This window comes from Trachymyrmex cornetzi, unplaced genomic scaffold (assembly GCF_001594075.2).
Source record: "Trachymyrmex cornetzi isolate Tcor2-1 unplaced genomic scaffold, Tcor1.1 scaffold16, whole genome shotgun sequence".
NCBI lineage: Eukaryota > Metazoa > Arthropoda > Insecta > Hymenoptera > Formicidae > Trachymyrmex > Trachymyrmex cornetzi.
Window position 1 is genome coordinate 2,347,526 of NW_017296201.1, and position 18,547 is coordinate 2,366,072.

The following is an 18,547-nucleotide window of genomic DNA, read 5'->3' on the forward strand; positions in this document are numbered from 1 at the left end:
TTATACGCGAATGGGTGAATATAATTCTAGTCACTCGAGATTATTGGCTTACCTTCTGCGATCGATAAATCAAAGGCTACATAAAGCCGACAGTCGCTAGATCAGCGAATATGTCCGTCCTTCGAACCAAGTTGGAGATCAATGGAATTTTACGTTTGATAATCTTTCGCAGCCCTCGAACGTTTTGACATACAAGCGAAGAAATAAAAATGTCCGAGAACGGACGGATGATATATAAGAGCGCTGCGGCAAAATGATTCATCGTTCCTATTCGTGCCCAAATTAACGCGCTCCCTTCGACATGGACGTATCGTTAGTCGTAACACACACAGGAACGGTCAGAAACTATGAATCGCAATTTACGTATATCGATTCTTCCTTTCGCTTACTTGGTACGTTTTTCATTCCTTTCACCTTTTTTTTTCTTTTTCTTTTTTTTTCTTCACGTCTATACCCATTGGTCCGCCACGCCAAGTATTGATCTTTCCTCCCGAAACATCCTTCAGTATAGAGCTTCAGCTTCCTTCGAGTAGCTCTCGGTGCGGCGTATGTGTTATGTGCAAACGACGAGCGATCAATGATCTCGACTTCTCCGGTGTCAACGACTTTGACAGCGCGCCACGCGAGGTAAAGGACGGTTAGTCACGCGCGTCCATTAAGACCTCCCTCCGATCGAAATCGCAGATTCGACGTGTCTCGGTGTCTACCTCTTAACGATTACCCACCTCGGTGGCGATCTCGCCTACCGTCATCCGGCTCGTCATGCTTCCCGAACACAATCGTTGCGGATGTCGGGAGGAAAAGAAAGCCCATCGAGACGTTCCGGCATAGAAACGCGCGCCGGATATGCTTTAAATAAAAAATCGTCGCCTCGACATGCCTTGGAAAAATTTTATCAAATGCACTCTCTGTATTCTGAATATTCGACCGCTGAATTATTACGAGAGCGACCGGAAGGAAGTGCTCTTTATTCGCAGAACGTATATAGAAACGTCTGCTCGGAGATGTAAAATGCGGAAAATGACTACGACTCGTATTAACGATCTCGTTTTTTTTTTTTCACTTCAACAATGTAAAAAATATGAGAATGGATTTGACCCTATGCGGTATTTATGTACATAAATTCTCGTCGTGTTGATGTTTGTACGAACACCAATATGATATGGGTTTAAATACAGCATGGATTTTAAATGTGTACCATATTCGTGTTGATGTAAACACCATGGGTTTTAAATTTACACCCCTATTAGAGCATTTTGTGTTGTATTAATACCCCACATGGTAAAAATTATATACTTAAACACTGCATGGTGTTAATATCCACATCCATATTTTTAAAAATAAAAGTATTTGCCTTGTATTTTGAAATTTTCTTGTACAAATTGATATCAATAATCAGACGTGCATTTATTTAGAATTATAATTTCTTTATTCATCTATATCTTCTATGATCTTTAGTTCCTTTTGCGTTGCTTTTTGCATTCAGACTCTTCGCTATCTCTCTCTTCAATGGCCAAATATATATTTATCTCGTTTTAAATGCAAACATTTTTGCATTTAAAGCAACACGAATAAATTTTTTGTATAAAATATTATGGAGATAAATAAGAGAGGCTGCGGTGCCTAGGGACACGTATACCTTGGGATTAATACGTAATTATTATTTTTGTTAACAATGACGAGATTTTTAATGTTGGCAACTCAGTTACTAATTTAGTTGAAAAGTAATACAACTGAGCAGTCAACATTAAAAATCTCATTATTGTTAAAAAAATAACAAATGTGTCCCACGGTATACAACGTGTTAGGTAGTCTCCCCTAAGGGATGTACACAAGTGTACTCGTACCTTTTATATTCATCGAGGTACTTGCTTCGATAAATAAAAACAAAAACATTTACCGCATATTTTATTTACATAACCTGTACGCTTAAGAGCCTGATGCGGTTCACGGAGGAAAAGTAGTTAATTTTCGTAGCCTGCTCGCATAAAAATCGATCCCCGTCTACTTTACAGTGGCCTCCTCTGAATCGCCGTTCCACGAGAGTATCGCGAGGAAAAGAGGAAGAAAAAAATGTTTCAAGTAGAAAAAGAGGTAGAACCTCCCCGTCTCGGCGTCTAAATTATTCGCGGCTTCCGTAAACAGCGGTCCTTTCTCTCTCTCTCTCTCTCTTTCGAGGGAGATGGGCTTCCGACGACGATATCGGTCACGTCGATTTATTTGCGGCGCGCACCTTCTCGCGCCTCGGACCGGACTGACGTTCTCGGTCGGGCAATCTCTCCGCAACAGGAACAACGTTTTCCCATTTGGCAGTCCGAAACCGAAGACACCGCGCGACGACGTCGTGTTCCTTCCTCCGTGAATTTTTCACCCGATAAATCTGTCGTCACCAGGTTCCGCGCAACGCGGGAATAAGTAATGACGTTCGCGCCGTGGAGGCTTACTCCTCCCGTTTTCTCGTCTCCACGACTGTCTCGCTTATACGCCGAGAACTGCGAGCCTAAGTTTCGCGCTTTAATGCCATGGATTTTCTATAGCGCTTTCCGCGGACCTACCGATATCTCTTAAACTTCGGCAATTATGCAGGAGACGGTTCTATAAAGAAATGTCTCGCGCTACACCGCGATAAATAGTTTCGCGTCTTCTTTTTCCTTTTTATTCACATATTTAACGCGACGTGAAATTTTGAAAGTTACTTTACAGAATCCTGAAGTCTTCCCTCGACGATCTATTATTCGCGTCAGACTTCAAGAGAACAGAATTCCATTTGTGTCGTTTTATTATGCATTTTGCCATTTTCTCTTAATTACTCGACGCACAAAGTTATAAACAGAATCGTCTATTCTGAATTAATTAATAATGATTCGAATATAAATTATGTATTATCCAAAATGGAGCTTTAGGCTCATGCGATTATTAATGTCGCGACACACGCGTCGCCATCTCATTACATACATAATTTTGCTTCTGCTAATATATGCTCTCTATTAACCCCGCGTCCGTAATCTTTTTTGGCATAAGCAGAATTTCACTCTCAAATTTCACTCTCAGATTTTTACTTTTATTAAATACTGATTTTAATATTTCAGTTAAAAAAAATATTTGATAACGTAACAGAGTTAAAAAGTAACTCTGAATTTTTTTTAAAACCTAAAACAGTAAAAAGACAGTCAACAAAAAAAAGATTCAAAAATGGCGAAAGGAATAAAAATATAATTACACTACATACAGAAAAATGTCGCTTTTGCTAAGAAAAGATGATTACTCAATTTATCTTCTTCCTTTTAAGTAACCGATTTTTTTTAACACGGAATATTTTCTTGATATGATAAATAAAAAAACTCATTAATATGTACTCAAAATTCACTTTCTATTTATTTCCTTTGAAGAATATTATAAAATTGATCGAAAGCAACTTTATATAATAAGCAAATCGTATTCGTTTTAATGTAATAATCTTGGTTGAAGTATTAAACTTACTAAGATTCAGAATATTTTTTGAATAAATATGATGCTTTTGATAAACTTTATGATAAATTTGCGGACTTTTTAAGTACGTAGGAAGTAATTATTATTATTTGCGTACATTATGCATTTTTGTGTGCAAGGTTCACAATTTCTTAAATGCGTATTAAAATTCAGATTTGATCTTTTTATGTTGAAAAAAAGAAGAGCGGGTGGAAAGAAACTGTGTAATTTTTCTCCGGTACGGAGAAGTTCCTATCAGTACGTCCGATCTTCACGACGACCGTCAGTCGCGAGATGGATCTCGCTCAGGATGGGGAGGGAGATGAGGAAGAGAACGATACAGTTTCGCGTATATCATACGAAAAGAGACTTTTTCCTGAAACGACGACGACGTCTACTCTTCCGCGCCAGAAACTGCTTTTAAGACGGCACGAAGTTTTCCCCGCTGCGAGGCGGGCACTGACACAGTTCTATCGAATTACTTATCGAAGCCACATAAAGCTGCTCGACTTGCGTCGTTCATCACGACGAATGCGAGCAGAGTACACGACGATCGGTTCAATAGGCAACCGACTTGCATATCAAGTTCGCGTATACCGTTCGCCGCTTATTATATATAACGGATATTAGCAACCGCAAAAGCAACGCGACGTCTCGTTTCGCCTCGTGTCGCCAAGTCACGTCTTCGTATGAGCAATTTAAACATTCCGACAGACCGTTCCCGGATCCTGTAATCTGAACACCTCGATAATCGTCCGATCAATTTATATTTCATCCAGTTCGCAGTATATTATAATAACCGCCTTCCGACACGCGCTGCGTGAAGACGTTGATTATTCCTGAAATTACCCACCGCTGCGAAAAGCAATAAACAACGTTCCCATCATCTGGGATCAATTCAGATTACGATGGAGGAAATATAAAAGAGAAACAAACTGCGCGTCGCGCGCGGTGATTACAGAGTACAGAAGATCGAAGAGATCTGAGCTAGCGATGGTCGTTCGAATCCTACTCCTCAAGTTTTCAAACAATTTGATCGTATAAAGACTCGAATTGCTTGAAATATTATCGAGACACTGGGAAGTTCTAAAATTCTTGAGAGTCTCGAGTACCAAGAAAATCTTTTCTTGGAGAAGTGTTTAGTGTTTGCATATCTAAAATATTTGAAATACTTGCAAATAAAATTCGATCGTACTGAATAAAAAATTATAATAGTGACATAAAATTATGAAAGGACAGATATATTTTCAAAATCTTGAGGACTTTCGAGATCTGAAAATGAAACTATTATTCGTATCGGTTACATAAAAAATTAATATAACGTAAAGTTATAAAAGAAGAGATTATATTTTCGAAATTTTGAAGACTTTCGAGACTCTGGAAGTTTCAATTACTATATCAGTTTGAGATTTTGGATTATCTCTCGAAAAGATTTCATTATAAAACTGTCTCCTGCATAATTACGGAAATTAAGACATCTAAAACGTTCAATATACTAATTGTTATTCGTGTCGGTTAAATATAAAAGTTAATATAATAACGTAAAGTTATAAAAGAAGAAATATATTTTGAAAATGTTGAAGACTTTCAAGACTTTAAAAGTTTCGATTACTATCGTGATGTTCGAGATTTCCGCCACGTATTCGAAGAGATCCGTTACTTACATCCTGCCACATCTGATAATTCTGTACTAAACTAAGTCACTATTAAGTTATAGGGCTCTAAGGAAACACGCGAGACGATAGTCGGCTACGGTAAGAGGAAGCTGGCTCGGGTTTCTCGTTACACATAGTGTTCACGGAACACCACGATAAGAGATGGTAAATGAAAATAAGCGCTAAAGTAAGTCCACGACGTGAAAACCGGATCTGGACTGGAGTTCTGATTAATAATCGCCCGGAGTGATCGGAGATTTGAGAAAAAAATCTGTCTGTGATTGTAACTTCGAGTCGACGTAATTCCACGGTTAATTTCAATCTTCGACACGCTACGATTCACGCGAACTGTGAAATATAATTTCTATTATCGACGTTACTTTATAATGATGTTATCACATTTTTTATACATTTGTAACCATGACGACGCCTTTTTTATACGTGTTAAAATTTTTAAGAGACATTAACGGAAAGGAGGAAATGAAGGATCAAAATACATAGCCATATGATTTAATTATCGAATTTCACGTAAATACGGAAAATGTCAAAAATAAATAACAAATGAAATATTGTTGCGTGCAAAAAATCGCTAGATGCGCGTATTCGCATAAAACTTTATCGAACAACAAACTATTGTTGACAGCAATAAATATACTCTGCCGGTATTGTTAAAAACGTTTTATTGCGCGCGACGGATCACAAACGGGGAATCCTCAGAAAATCGTACAACTTTTCTGCGAAATATGGACGACGAAATGCGAATTTTACTATACCGATAAATTTTAGCGAATGTCACCGGGGTACGGAAATTAATTAATACCGTTTCATGTACGGTCATAAATAACGTAAGGTGTTCTGGCTATTATCATCCGGTGGCCGCGCGGGTAGTTCGAATTTCTGATATAAATTGGCGACTCTCTCTTCGCGAACAATAGTGGCCTAAAGCGTTTTCGTGTTCGGTATTTGTGTTCAGGCAACAATGTAAAAGGGCTTCAGTGAAAATGAAATACGTGTGTACGTCGGGATACCGAAAGTGCGCGCATCCATCCGGGTTGTTGGTGCATGCATATGGAAATGCACCTCACAGTACTCGTGCATGTACTTGCACATATATGCATTACCGCATTGGTTTGTTCAATTACGAAGTCATAAAATCATGCACCGATCAGAAATGCAGATTTAATTAGTAGCAAGTACACAAACAAGAATTCAAATAAACTCAGCCACAATTGGAAATCTTGAGCCAAAAGCGAAAATTGTTAATTAGTGTGTCACTGCTACCTCTGTATATTTTAAAATAACTTTTTATAATTATTCCTTTTCGAACGTGATTACAACTGCTGATTAAAATTTCATAACGTTTCACAATAAATAAAATAAAAAAACCTTATTTAGTATAAATGAAAAAATTCTTCATCAATTTTCAAAGCATGTTCTACCCGCATTTTCCATTTTTTTTTTTGTATTTTTCACGGTTTTTTGCGATTTTCACGGGAATGAAGATGACTTTTCAAGAGGATAGAACATTTTTTTCCCATATAATTCAAAAATCGTCGAAATACATACGACATGTATATATCTATCTCAATACGTTTTATTTCTAAATAAAGTTTAACCTTTTCAGATAAACAAAAATATAAAAGATAAATGGGAAATTTAAAAAAGTGGTATAGAGATACAAATATATTTCTAGCTGACGAAACTCTTCTCGCAATAACATTCTGAAGAATTTACACCGCTGGTGATCGCACCGACCACGTCGCCGCGAGGTCAGATCTAATCGTAGACAAAACGAGAGATCGGATTTCGAGAGAGATACTTACCGACGTACCGCGGACACGCGTGCAATTACCCGCCAGTTCCAGCGTGATTTATCGCCCGTACGTTTTCGCTAAAGCAAACAGGGCGTGCACGCGTGCGCTCGGGTGCTCGGCCGAGTTACAAAACTCATTAGCATACGTAATGGACGCGGAATTGCGCGCAAAAATGGGCCAGGATTGAGGCAAATTCGAATAAAAATGCCAGCTAGGTCAATTTGCGGGTATCCAGGTATGCGCAAATTGCACGGCCCGCGCTGTCCGATTCTCCTGTTAACTGCGGGGCATGCTTTATCTACTCGATCGCTCTACAAGCATTTTGGATTCTGCGTGTATTCCACCGACTAGTAATTTAATTCTCGGTGAAAAATAACAGGTTAATATATAGGCGGCGCCCATGTCAAGTACGTAATAACGTAGGAATCGCGAAAATGATCACCGATTATCATACCGACTTCAATAAGGAATAGGCGAAAGAGAGAGTGAAAGTAAGTCGTCGCAAAGTTATCTCGTTGGCAATTTCCTCGCGATTATTACAAATCGATTGGATCTTAAACTATTGATACGTTCCCTTTTGCCGGGTACTTTTGCGATAATTATTTTCCAACTTCTTTCCATAATTAAATAACACAGTCATAAAACTTGTATCTTTCCAAGTTTCCAAGAGAGTTTAATGGAAAAAAGCATCGTTATTATCTTAATGTTTTATTACCGTTTTTATCACAGAAGAGATTCAATAAAAAGGTACACTTTAAAAATGAAACTGTAGCAAAAAGCGTCGAATTTTTAAATAGGATCTTCGCTCCCATTCTTACTCGTTTCGTGAGCATTCGGTAAACTCGACGCTCTTACAGAGTTTTCATTTCTTTCAGAGTTGGAAAGTAACGCGTTATTATTTTCGTTACTTTTTTTCAATAATGATCATTACTTTTTTCTGTCTGTAACAGTACCGGTAACGTCGTTACATTTTTATAGCAGTTACTTTAATCTTTTATTCTCTTCATAATTATTCAATAGAATCGGATTATTTTGTAATTGGCTATAGAAATATTTTATAACAAAAATATTGAAAATCTGTAGTGTACATGAAATTTTCAATAAAATCTACGTCTATAAATTACAATTGAATTCCCTACAGATAATCATATATTAAAAAATAAAAACAATAATATAAAGAATTATCGAAGATTTATTAGATATAAGCTTAATATATAAAGAAAATTGTTATAAAACTAGCTCAGAATTTTAAGTTTCAATATTGATTTTAATAATTAACATTGATTATTAAATGATGTAATTTTTAAATCTAATATCTTACTTTAATATCACAAAAAAGTAACGAAAAGTAATGATAATAGTAACGCGTTAGTTTTTAAAATTAGTAACGAGTTATTCTTTTTACAAAAAATAATGGTATAATAGTAACACGTTACTTTTATAAAGTATAACGTTCTCAACCCTGATTTCTTCTGCGTGTCGCGAGAGGATTTTCTTCCGCTTCCGATTTCCTCGAGCCGATAATCGCGAGTAAAGAGACCGCTTAAGGAAACCGACGGAGGAAAGACGCGCGAGTTTTTCGAGATGAAAGTCTTCTAGCCTTAAGGATTGCGAACAGTGCTTTGAACTTGCAAGCCCGCCGCTCGTACAGTCGATGTCGGGTAGGAGAGAAACTGCTATGACAGTAGGAAACAGCGAAGCGGAATTTGGGGAATGGAGTCCGCCCGGAGCAGCCGGTCCATGGAAGGAACCAATGTACCGTGAGAAAGCGAACCCAGTCGAAACGACAGAAATGCCGATGGTGATTCCGGGGGTGAAACGACGACGGGCGACATGCGGGATGATGCTGCGGGAAAACGCTGATCGGTGAGGATCTTTCGCGTATAAACCAACATTTTTACTCTAATTGTCTGCACTATCGTTTTCAAATTAATGAAAGAATAATAGAAAGAATCTCTCGTAGAAGAAACGTATCGGTTTCCAAGATATCGGCAGAGAGTTACGTCGTAATTGAGGGAAGAATGGCGGAATAATTGGAAGTACCGTAAATGACAAAGAACGCGGAAAAGCGACGATATATAAAATATCGCGCGGTAATAACCGGTTCTTTGACGAATTAAAAGCTAATTTTCTCTCCAACTGCAACGCCAAGGTACCAATTGTTCTCGCTTCGATGAAACGACGGAAGAATTAAGTTCGCTCCCCGTTCTCTTATTTTTCCTCGAAAGTTCACGACCTATCTCGACTATTCTCCGAAATAACGGATTCCATTTCGGTGCGTGCCCGCTTGCGAGAGCGGCGCGCCGCGGAGGGGAAGTCCCGGAAAAGCCGCGCGGGAAAATTTAATAAATCCTCTCCGCGTCTCAATTCGATCCGGAGCAGAGACTCGCGTTCGAAGTTCAGTTTCTCTCTCTCTCTCTCTCTGTCTCTCGCGATCTCTCTCCTATGAAACGCCCGCGTCCGCTCTCGACCCTCGTCCGCTAATAGCGACAAGTTACTTCTGACCCGTCAGCGGGGCAGACCCTTGCAACGTCTCTATATTTAGACCGGGTCGAACTACCAGAACGGCGAGAAAACACAAAAGAAAGCACACAAGCGCGAGATGCGGCGAGATGCGGGCGAGATGCGACGCGACGCGGTGCATCGAGAGAAGACGAGAGAGAGAGAGAGAGAGAGAGAGAGAGAGAGGCGGGGGGGGGGAGAGACGTTTAGCTCGACGTCGAAAGAAATCGGATTATGTCCTCCGTGGACCTCGCGACTTCTGGCCTGCAGCTGCGTTTACGGAGGCGATCACAAAAACGCCGTCATACTCAAAGAGCCCGCTGCTGCATCTTTGCTGTCCTCTCGACGCTCGACAATAACGCGAAGACAAAAAGTCTGTCAACTCCTCGATGAGTTCAGAGTCGATTCCTCCTAGCAACTTTAAAGCTACCACCAAGAGGAATGCGGTGATTTTCGATAATTAAACGTCAAAGGTGCGAGATGACGAAATATTACATTGCAGCTTCAAGTTGATTTTACTTTAGAATTGACCCGAATTCGTGACTTCATTGAAAATGTTAAAGACGAAAAAAAATCGGTGCTCTTTTATTTTAACGGACATCGAACTGAGCGAAGAATTAATGGACGAAGGCCGGTGTTGTAGGACATCGCGAACTCGTGTGGTTTATATTCGTTGCTTTGCGTACGAGAATCGGCGGTGGTAAGGTCGACGCTGTATATTACAGTCAGACAATATGCGGCAAGAAAAAGAACAGCAAATTTATGAATGCGAGTTGAACACGACGCAGAAGCGTATTTAACGATTCATGGAACGTTTTTGTTCCTATTTCTGGAGTTTAATTTCTGTACGGGTCCTTCATCGGTAAAAGGCTTCGATATAGAATGTATTATATATATTCGCGGGCAAAATGCAATAAAATTTACATCATCAATTTATTAATACTTTTGTACATATATTTTTTTAATTTATATTTTCACGAACATTTTCAATCAAAAGAGGAAGAGAGAGAAATATGTGTGTATGTTAAAATATAAATTTTATTATTATTCTATAAACCAAATCCGCTACTTTTTCCACAGCAAACTCAATAGTTATGTAAATAGCTATTTGTTTTTTTTATTTATTTTATTTTTGATACAAAATCATTCTGCGTCAAATACGCCTGTTATATTGTATTTGTATATGTTCATTTTGGCGATTCTGCAAGTGGCGTTTAATTGGAATTTGGGTTCTCCGTTTCACTTCCATTATGCTGGTCGACTGTAATTGATAACAGTCAAATAACAGTCGAACGGCAATTGTGAAAATTTAATTTTATGCAAACGTGAGATAAAGTCTTCTTCAATATCTCGAGTTTCCTTGAACGTTCAGTGAATAAAGCGCGAAGAGTTGTTCTCAGTTATTACTAATACAATTTGTACTTCATTTGAAAGCGAAGAATATACTTCTTTTCCTTGAAACGGCTGAAAAAATTTACTTTCCTTCGCGGACACGAGTTTCTTTTCAAATATGTAAAATTTAAGAAATCGATCTTCATCAAATAATAATTTAATAATGATTTTTTGTATGATTATATTTTTGATACGTTTAACATGGTAAACATAAACTACAGAGTGTAACATTATAATAATATTAATAATTTCCCACTCAACAACATAAATGTAGGTAATATAAACACATGTTGTGCATAACATTTATATCGTGATTAGGAAATTATAATATTGATGTGAAATGTCATATTGTTGCTTGATGTTTACCAGGAATTAATATTTTTCCGATATTCTAAACTCGACTGTGCTTTCTCATCCGGATATAACAATAATCTTCACAATGTCACGAGAGGTGCGTGATTAGAACTCAAGAAGTTAAGGATACCTTCAGTTAATAGGCATTTCTGACGTATCTCGCAACTTACCCGGCACCGTCGAGAGGAGTATCAAACAAACCGCCAAGCCACTCATCTTCACTGATGGATCTGTTGTCTCGTGCAACACCAGCTCGCTTCAATCTCGTATCGACGATACTTTAACGTTTCCGCTGTCTCATTATCAGCCCAACTTAATGCAGGAAGGAAAAAATCCGGTTCCCTTCACAACCCTTTTCCTGTTTTTCTTTAAATTACCGCTCGCCTTGTCTCCCTACTGATTTTATACGAATCATTAGATAAACCGGTTGGACAAAGATAAAAACGTTTATACACAGATTTTTGTGCGTAGTTATTTCGACGATATAAATTTGGACGTTTCTTTTTATAGCATCGTAACGGTGAAGGAGAGTTGAATGTCCGCTAACGCGTACTTCCGAAGTCTATTTTTCGAGAAGTAAGTAAGAACCCGGCACACAAATGGAAACTAACCATAATATTACATTACTGACATAATTTAATTCCTACTCAACAACATAAATATAATATAACGCGTATTGTACGTAACAGTTATATTACTGAATAGAAAATTATAACATTGCTGTAATATTACTATTAGTTGGCAAATGCAAACCAACATTACATTACTGGTAAAATTTAATTCCTCCTCGACAACAATAAATATATTGTAATATAATTATAATTATATTATCGAATGGAAAATTATAACATTAATGTAATATTAGTTGGTCAAAGAGAGAACCACGGACTTGCGTTTGCTGGAAAGTGATTGAAATTTAGCGTGAAAACATTTTAATTTATTTTTTATAAAAAATGTTGATAAAAAGTTAATTTAAATTGTATGGTATAAATCTTTTTTTTGTGGTACGTCTGCGTTTTCCTACAAAGATACTTTAATATGATGAGAATTTAGTTCTTTCATGGAATCGCCAAGGGATGGAATAAAACTTTCGACTGTCTCCTGCACGAAGCTCGCTTTTACGGAACGACGCGGAGTGTACCGCACTGTTGTGCCCAACGGTGTTGGGGGAAGCTTATCTCGCGTCGTCAGGGAAGCGGCAACGCGGCGAGTACCACGCGGATGCTGTGACTGACGCCGGTTACACGCTGCACGCCAAGCACACGGGACCAGTTCGAGGACCGAGTTAGACTGAGTCCGTGGTTCTCTCTTCGAGTTCTCTCAGCCCTACCTAAGGTACAAGGCGTACTGGGTATGGTACACGGACTCGCCCGCCCTCCCTGTGGATAACGTTTTCTTCCATCATTAGCCGTACACATAAATATACGCGCGCACACACAAGTGTGACACACGCTCGCGTGTACGGATGATCGATGTGTGTCGCGTGTATCCATCCGAAAGCGGGATCGTTAAAGCGAAAATTAAATCATCGGTATAGAATGACTGTCGTGGACTTGATTCGTTCAAGTTTTATCAAAAGAGGAAATTGGGAAGCGTGATATTCCATGAAGAGGGTCATCCGCATCAGGGGCTTCATAGATCCGAAAAATTAAAATTGCGCCAATCAGCGTGAAAGAATATTAGGCAAAATTCTAATTTCTTCTCTCTCTAAAAAAGAATAGATTCCCGAAAAGCATTAACGTGACTCTATTAGTCTTAGAATAAGGCTTATTCTAAAATCTAACTAAATTATTATATGTACTATGTTATATAAAATATATATATATTATTTTATATTACATTTTGCACTAATTCTATGCGCTGTAATTTAAACTACTTCCAAAGCAGAACAACAAGTTACGATAATGTCAAAATGATATTAAAATGAATCGGAAATGATTGATAAATGACTTTTAATGATCATTTTGGAATCATTTTGACATCATAATGACTTGTTGTTCTGCTTGGGTTTCTATTATTATCGTTTCAATTATTTTATAAGGATTTTTTTATAACTATAATAAAAAATAATTTTGAAAGTAACACAAATAAATTATTAGCGTAAAATAGACAAATAAAAATAACACATTTTTTAGTTGCCTTCCAATACGTGAATTTTCGCAACGATAGTTATCGTACAACTATGTTTTTCGAAAGATTGAAAAGGACGAGTGCGGTAGAAAAATATGTTATCAGTAAAATTACATGTTTTTTACTGTGGATGGTTATTGAATTCCGCGTTAAAAAAAAAATACTTTTGTATCTCACTGGCGCGCGAAAATTTTAATTCATTACTCACTGCACCCGAACACGCGCGCCACAAATAATTGTAGAACGCAACAACGGTAACAATTATGACGATCGCTTTTATTTCGTCCACGGAAATAAGATGAGATCTGTACCGATAACGAACTTTCGATTCTTTCAAATAAAGTATTTATTCTTATCTTCTCTATTGAATTACTTTTTGTGTCACGATATTATTAAGTAGTTTTTATATAATTGAAATCATCTATATTTTTATTTATAAAAATATTTCTTCCATTATAAGTAAAAATATGCATATAAAAATTAAATTATAATTAAACTGTTAATTTTTTCTATAAAGAATTTTTAATATTATTATTATTGAATGATTTTATGTAAGAGTAATTATCATGCGTCTTTTTATGTGCAAAAACAGATTCATTCTAAATAAAAATATATTTAAAAAAATTGAATTAATAAAATTCTCCTCAACAACTTCTCTTACAATATTATATTGAATACTTTTTAAGAGAAACTAATTTTTTAGAATAAAAATTCTTCTATTATAAAAATAAATTCTTATAAAAATTGAACTGCTAATTTTCGTGTACAAACGATTTTTTATGAAATTATTGATTTTAGATAAGAAAAAAAATGTTTTTTATTTATCAAAAATTTCTTTTGTTAAAAGTCTATTTGCAAAAATACGATTGTTAAAATGAAAAATTTCGTTATATTGATACAATTATTTTATATTTTGTAAAACTCAAGTTTAAATTATTTTTATAAAATTATATTTTCTAATTTCTAAAATCTCAAATTGATTTAAAAATACTATGTTTTAAATTTTTCAGAAGAAAAACGTAATGCATGTGTAATTGAATACTGTATAAATGTACACGAGTGTCAGCAATATATCGAGTCCGTGAATTTGCTAACAATAAGCGCAGACAGTGCGGATCAGTCATTCTCACGCGATCACGAAAAGAAGACCTAGTGGCGCCATCAGTTAGTAATAAAGGAAAGTTTTCATGAAAAATTTGCCATTACGAATGTCTTTCAGATAGTTTTTACAAGTTGTTGACAAGTGTATTTATTTCAAAATGAAGATTAAATAAGCAACTCTTTTATCGTGAAAAGAAAGATATATAGTCTATTCTTTTCAGTTGAACTTCTTGCATTATTCAGCTTACTTTTTCTTCACATTGGAATAAAAGAAAGAAAAATCTCAACAATAGAAGTTCAATTGAACAGCCATAAGTATAAATGTTCACTACTTTGTTAAATTATTTATTCGTTTATATGCTCTCGTTAAAAAGACTAAAGATTATGTAAAGTTCTCTTATTAGAAATAATTAAACAAGTTCAATCTATACAAATAATAAACAGATTCAAGAAAATTTTAGATAATATAAACACAATGTTAATATTTTATTATTGATAGTTTTATTATAAGGAATCCGATAATTATAAAAAACAAGACATTATTATAGCATGTAAAATTAATTTCTTTATTCATCATTTCCTACGAAAGATTTGCATGGGCGAATTAATAAAATTAAAAACTCAGGTAATAGAATTTATAATATAATTAAACGATTTAATATAATGCGACGCTTTTTAGTAGAGATCACAATGGAATCAGACATCTCCGCCTCTAAGTCGAAGTACAAGGTGAAGTGTAGACTCTTTCTGAATATTATAGTCGGATAAAGTCCGTCCATCCTCTAGCTGCTTGCCCGCGAAAATCAGTCTTTGTTGATCGGGAGGAATGCCTTCTTTATCTTGAATTTTCGCCTTTACGTTTTCGATCGTGTCTGAAGCCTCGACCTCCAGCGTGATAGTTTTACCAGTGAGAGTTTTGACAAAAATCTGCATACCGCCGCGAAGCCTCAAAACCAAATGCAATGTGGATTCCTTTTGAATATTGTAGTCAGAAAGTGTACGACCGTCTTCAAGTTGTTTTCCGGCGAAGATCAACCTCTGCTGGTCCGGAGGGATTCCTTCCTTGTCCTGAATTTTGGCTTTGACATTCTCGATCGTGTCTGAAGCCTCGACCTCCAATGTGATAGTTTTACCAGTAAGAGTTTTGACAAAAATCTGCATACCGCCGCGAAGCCTTAAAACCAAATGCAAGGTGGATTCCTTCTGAATGTTGTAATCAGAAAGTGTACGGCCGTCTTCAAGCTGTTTTCCAGCAAAGATCAACCTCTGCTGATCTGGAGGGATTCCTTCCTTGTCCTGAATTTTGGCTTTGACATTCTCAATCGTGTCCGACGCCTCAACTTCCAATGTGATGGTCTTTCCTGTCAATGTCTTGACGAAAATTTGCATACCACCACGTAAACGGAGAACCAAATGCAAGGTAGATTCCTTCTGAATGTTATAGTCAGAAAGTGTGCGACCGTCTTCAAGTTGTTTTCCGGCGAAGATCAATCTCTGCTGGTCCGGAGGGATTCCTTCTTTGTCTTGAATTTTGGCTTTGACATTCTCAATCGTGTCCGATGCTTCGACTTCCAGAGTGATTGTTTTACCGGTAAGCGTTTTGACAAAAATTTGCATACCACCGCGAAGCCTCAAAACCAAATGCAACGTGGATTCTTTTTGAATGTTGTAGTCAGAAAGAGTGCGGCCATCTTCGAGCTGTTTTCCGGCGAAAATTAATCTCTGCTGGTCCGGTGGGATTCCTTCTTTGTCCTGAATTTTGGCTTTGACATTTTCGATAGTGTCTGATGCCTCAACTTCCAACGTGATGGTCTTTCCTGTTAATGTTTTGACGAAAATTTGCATACCACCACGTAAACGGAGAACCAAATGCAATGTGGATTCTTTCTGAATGTTGTAGTCAGAAAGTGTGCGACCGTCTTCAAGTTGTTTTCCAGCGAAGATCAATCTCTGCTGATCTGGGGGGATTCCTTCTTTGTCTTGAATTTTGGCCTTGACATTCTCGATCGTGTCTGACGCCTCAACTTCCAACGTGATCGTCTTTCCTGTCAGGGTTTTGACGAAAATTTGCATTCCACCACGTAAACGAAGGACCAGATGCAATGTGGATTCTTTCTGAATGTTGTAGTCAGAAAGTGTGCGACCGTCTTCAAGTTGTTTTCCAGCGAAGATCAATCTCTGCTGATCCGGGGGGATTCCTTCTTTGTCTTGAATTTTGGCCTTGACATTCTCGATCGTGTCCGACGCCTCAACTTCCAACGTGATGGTCTTTCCTGTCAGGGTTTTGACGAAAATCTGCATTCCACCACGCAATCTGAGGACCAAATGGAGAGTAGATTCCTTCTGAATATTGTAATCAGACAAAGTACGTCCGTCTTCCAGTTGCTTTCCAGCAAAGATCAAACGCTGCTGATCAGGTGGGATGCCTTCCTTATCCTGGATCTTTGCTTTTACGTTCTCGATGGTGTCAGAAGCCTCAACTTCAAGAGTTATGGTCTTCCCGGTCAATGTCTTCACGAAAATCTGCATGGTGCTCTACAATAAAATTTCACGTTATATAGACGGTTATCTTTCAATCATACATATATATATATATATATATATATATATATATACATATATGTATATAAAATATTATCTAAATAAATCGATTCTAATTATTTACAAAATGAGGACACTTCGGAGGACATGGATAAGTTATACAAGTATAGATGTAGGCAGATTTTAAAAAAAGGATAAACCGCATTCAGCTTTACAGATAAGCCGTACACAAAGTTATATTAATCACGAAATTGAAAAAGCTGGCTGTTTGCAGATCAAAGCTGCTTACATGACGCAGTAAAATCAAGGGCCGCCATTTTGGTTGGTTTTAGTTGCTCGTCTTTGCTCATTACCAAGCGTATGACGCCATATTACTCGGAGAAAACGTAATGACAGATATTGGATTAATTCTACAGCTTTTTGCTCATTTCCTACATGCCTCTCACGCTGATGCAGATACAAAACGATTTTTCGATTAGATTTCGGAATGTACTGATTCAATAAAAAAAACGCCAATCAAAATCTATTCCGCCTAGCAACAGAGACAATAGGCTCGAAACGATCGATAATGTATGCATATAATCCGAATAAATTGACTTTTCGGCCAAGGGCAAAAATTTCAAAACCAAGAATTAGTATATCGAGAAGTATAATGAACATACCTTTTGTTTGAAAGCTTCTCGCTATGTGTAATTTTCACGCAAGACGACTTCACAACTGTCGTAGAATAAACACTCTTCTCTGCTCAAATTCACAGTGACTATTGAAATGCAAGCGTCGCAAGCCTTGCTTTTATACCACGAAATTCACATATAACTGCGAATGACGCATGCTCGTATCCGATTGGCTGAAGAGCGTCGACGACGACGCTGATTGGCTCGCTGGCTGCGTACGTCACTAATCGATATGACGTGGGATATACGGACTGACGCAGATCTCGCGTATCGACTTGGCAACAATGGCAACAAAGAACACTTTAGACTTGATCTAGAATATTCTTTGTCGCCATTGTTGCCAAGTTGATACGCTAACGCGAAGGCTGCGTCAGACAGAATTAGGGGCTTCGCACAATAAAAGGAACAGGGAACAAAGAATAGAGAATAAAAATTTCAACCTATCAGAAATCATGTATTGTGGAATACACAGTTTCTGGTAGGTTGAAATTCTTATTCTGTTCTCTGTTCCTTTTATTGTGAGGAGCCCCTTACACAGATCATGCAGAATGTTCGAGAGTTTAGACGTCTTATATTCTGCATCATTCTCTCAGGTTCTCCGTAATTCTAGTGTTATATATTATGTACAGAACGCTGCAAAATAAATTGCCTCATTTTAAGGTATCATATATTTTTGATGGGCTATGAAAGAATATAAAGCATATTTTAAACGAAGATATATTCCGAAAATGACCTAATTAACGTATATACGCCAGAAATAACAATTTAATTATTAATAATTCAGTTATTGGCGAATTTTGTCGACGATCCGAGAATCGAGGGTTTAAATTGCGTACATAATTTAAAGACCAATTCATCGATTTAAGATTTCATAGACCACAAGTACGTGATCGAAAAGTGCGGACAAATCATTTCG

The 18,547-nt window shown here is 37.2% G+C and overlaps 2 protein-coding genes across 3 annotated transcripts in view; both read right to left on the reverse strand.

Moving 5' to 3' along the window:
• The window catches only part of LOC108758559 (fibrillin-2), a 48,235-nt gene extending 36,682 nt beyond the window's left edge, over positions 1 to 11,553 (reverse strand). Inside the window, exon 1 of the mRNA XM_018503561.1 lies at positions 11,356 to 11,553. Within this exon, the coding sequence (XP_018359063.1) occupies positions 11,356 to 11,401 (46 nt within the window). The 5' untranslated portion in view covers positions 11,402 to 11,553. The remainder of the gene's footprint in view (positions 1 to 11,355) is intronic.
• Positions 11,554 to 14,957: 3,404 nt separating this feature from the next.
• On the reverse strand, positions 14,958 to 17,732 carry Ubi-p63E (Polyubiquitin-63E). 2 transcript variants are annotated; one of them, XM_018503981.1, is made up of 2 exons: positions 17,247 to 17,468; positions 14,958 to 16,951 (listed from the first exon to the last, which is right to left on the reverse strand). In XM_018503981.1, the coding sequence occupies exon 2, from the start codon at positions 16,943 to 16,945 to the stop codon at positions 15,113 to 15,115; it is 1,833 nt and encodes a 610-aa protein (XP_018359483.1). In that variant the 5' UTR covers positions 16,946 to 16,951; positions 17,247 to 17,468; the 3' UTR covers positions 14,958 to 15,112. The 2 variants fall into 2 exon arrangements, with proteins under 2 accessions (XP_018359483.1, XP_018359482.1); XM_018503980.1 differs by lacking the exon at positions 17,247 to 17,468 and adding an exon at positions 17,620 to 17,732 and having other exon boundaries at positions 14,959 to 16,951.
• Positions 17,733 to 18,547: the final 815 nt, after the last annotated feature.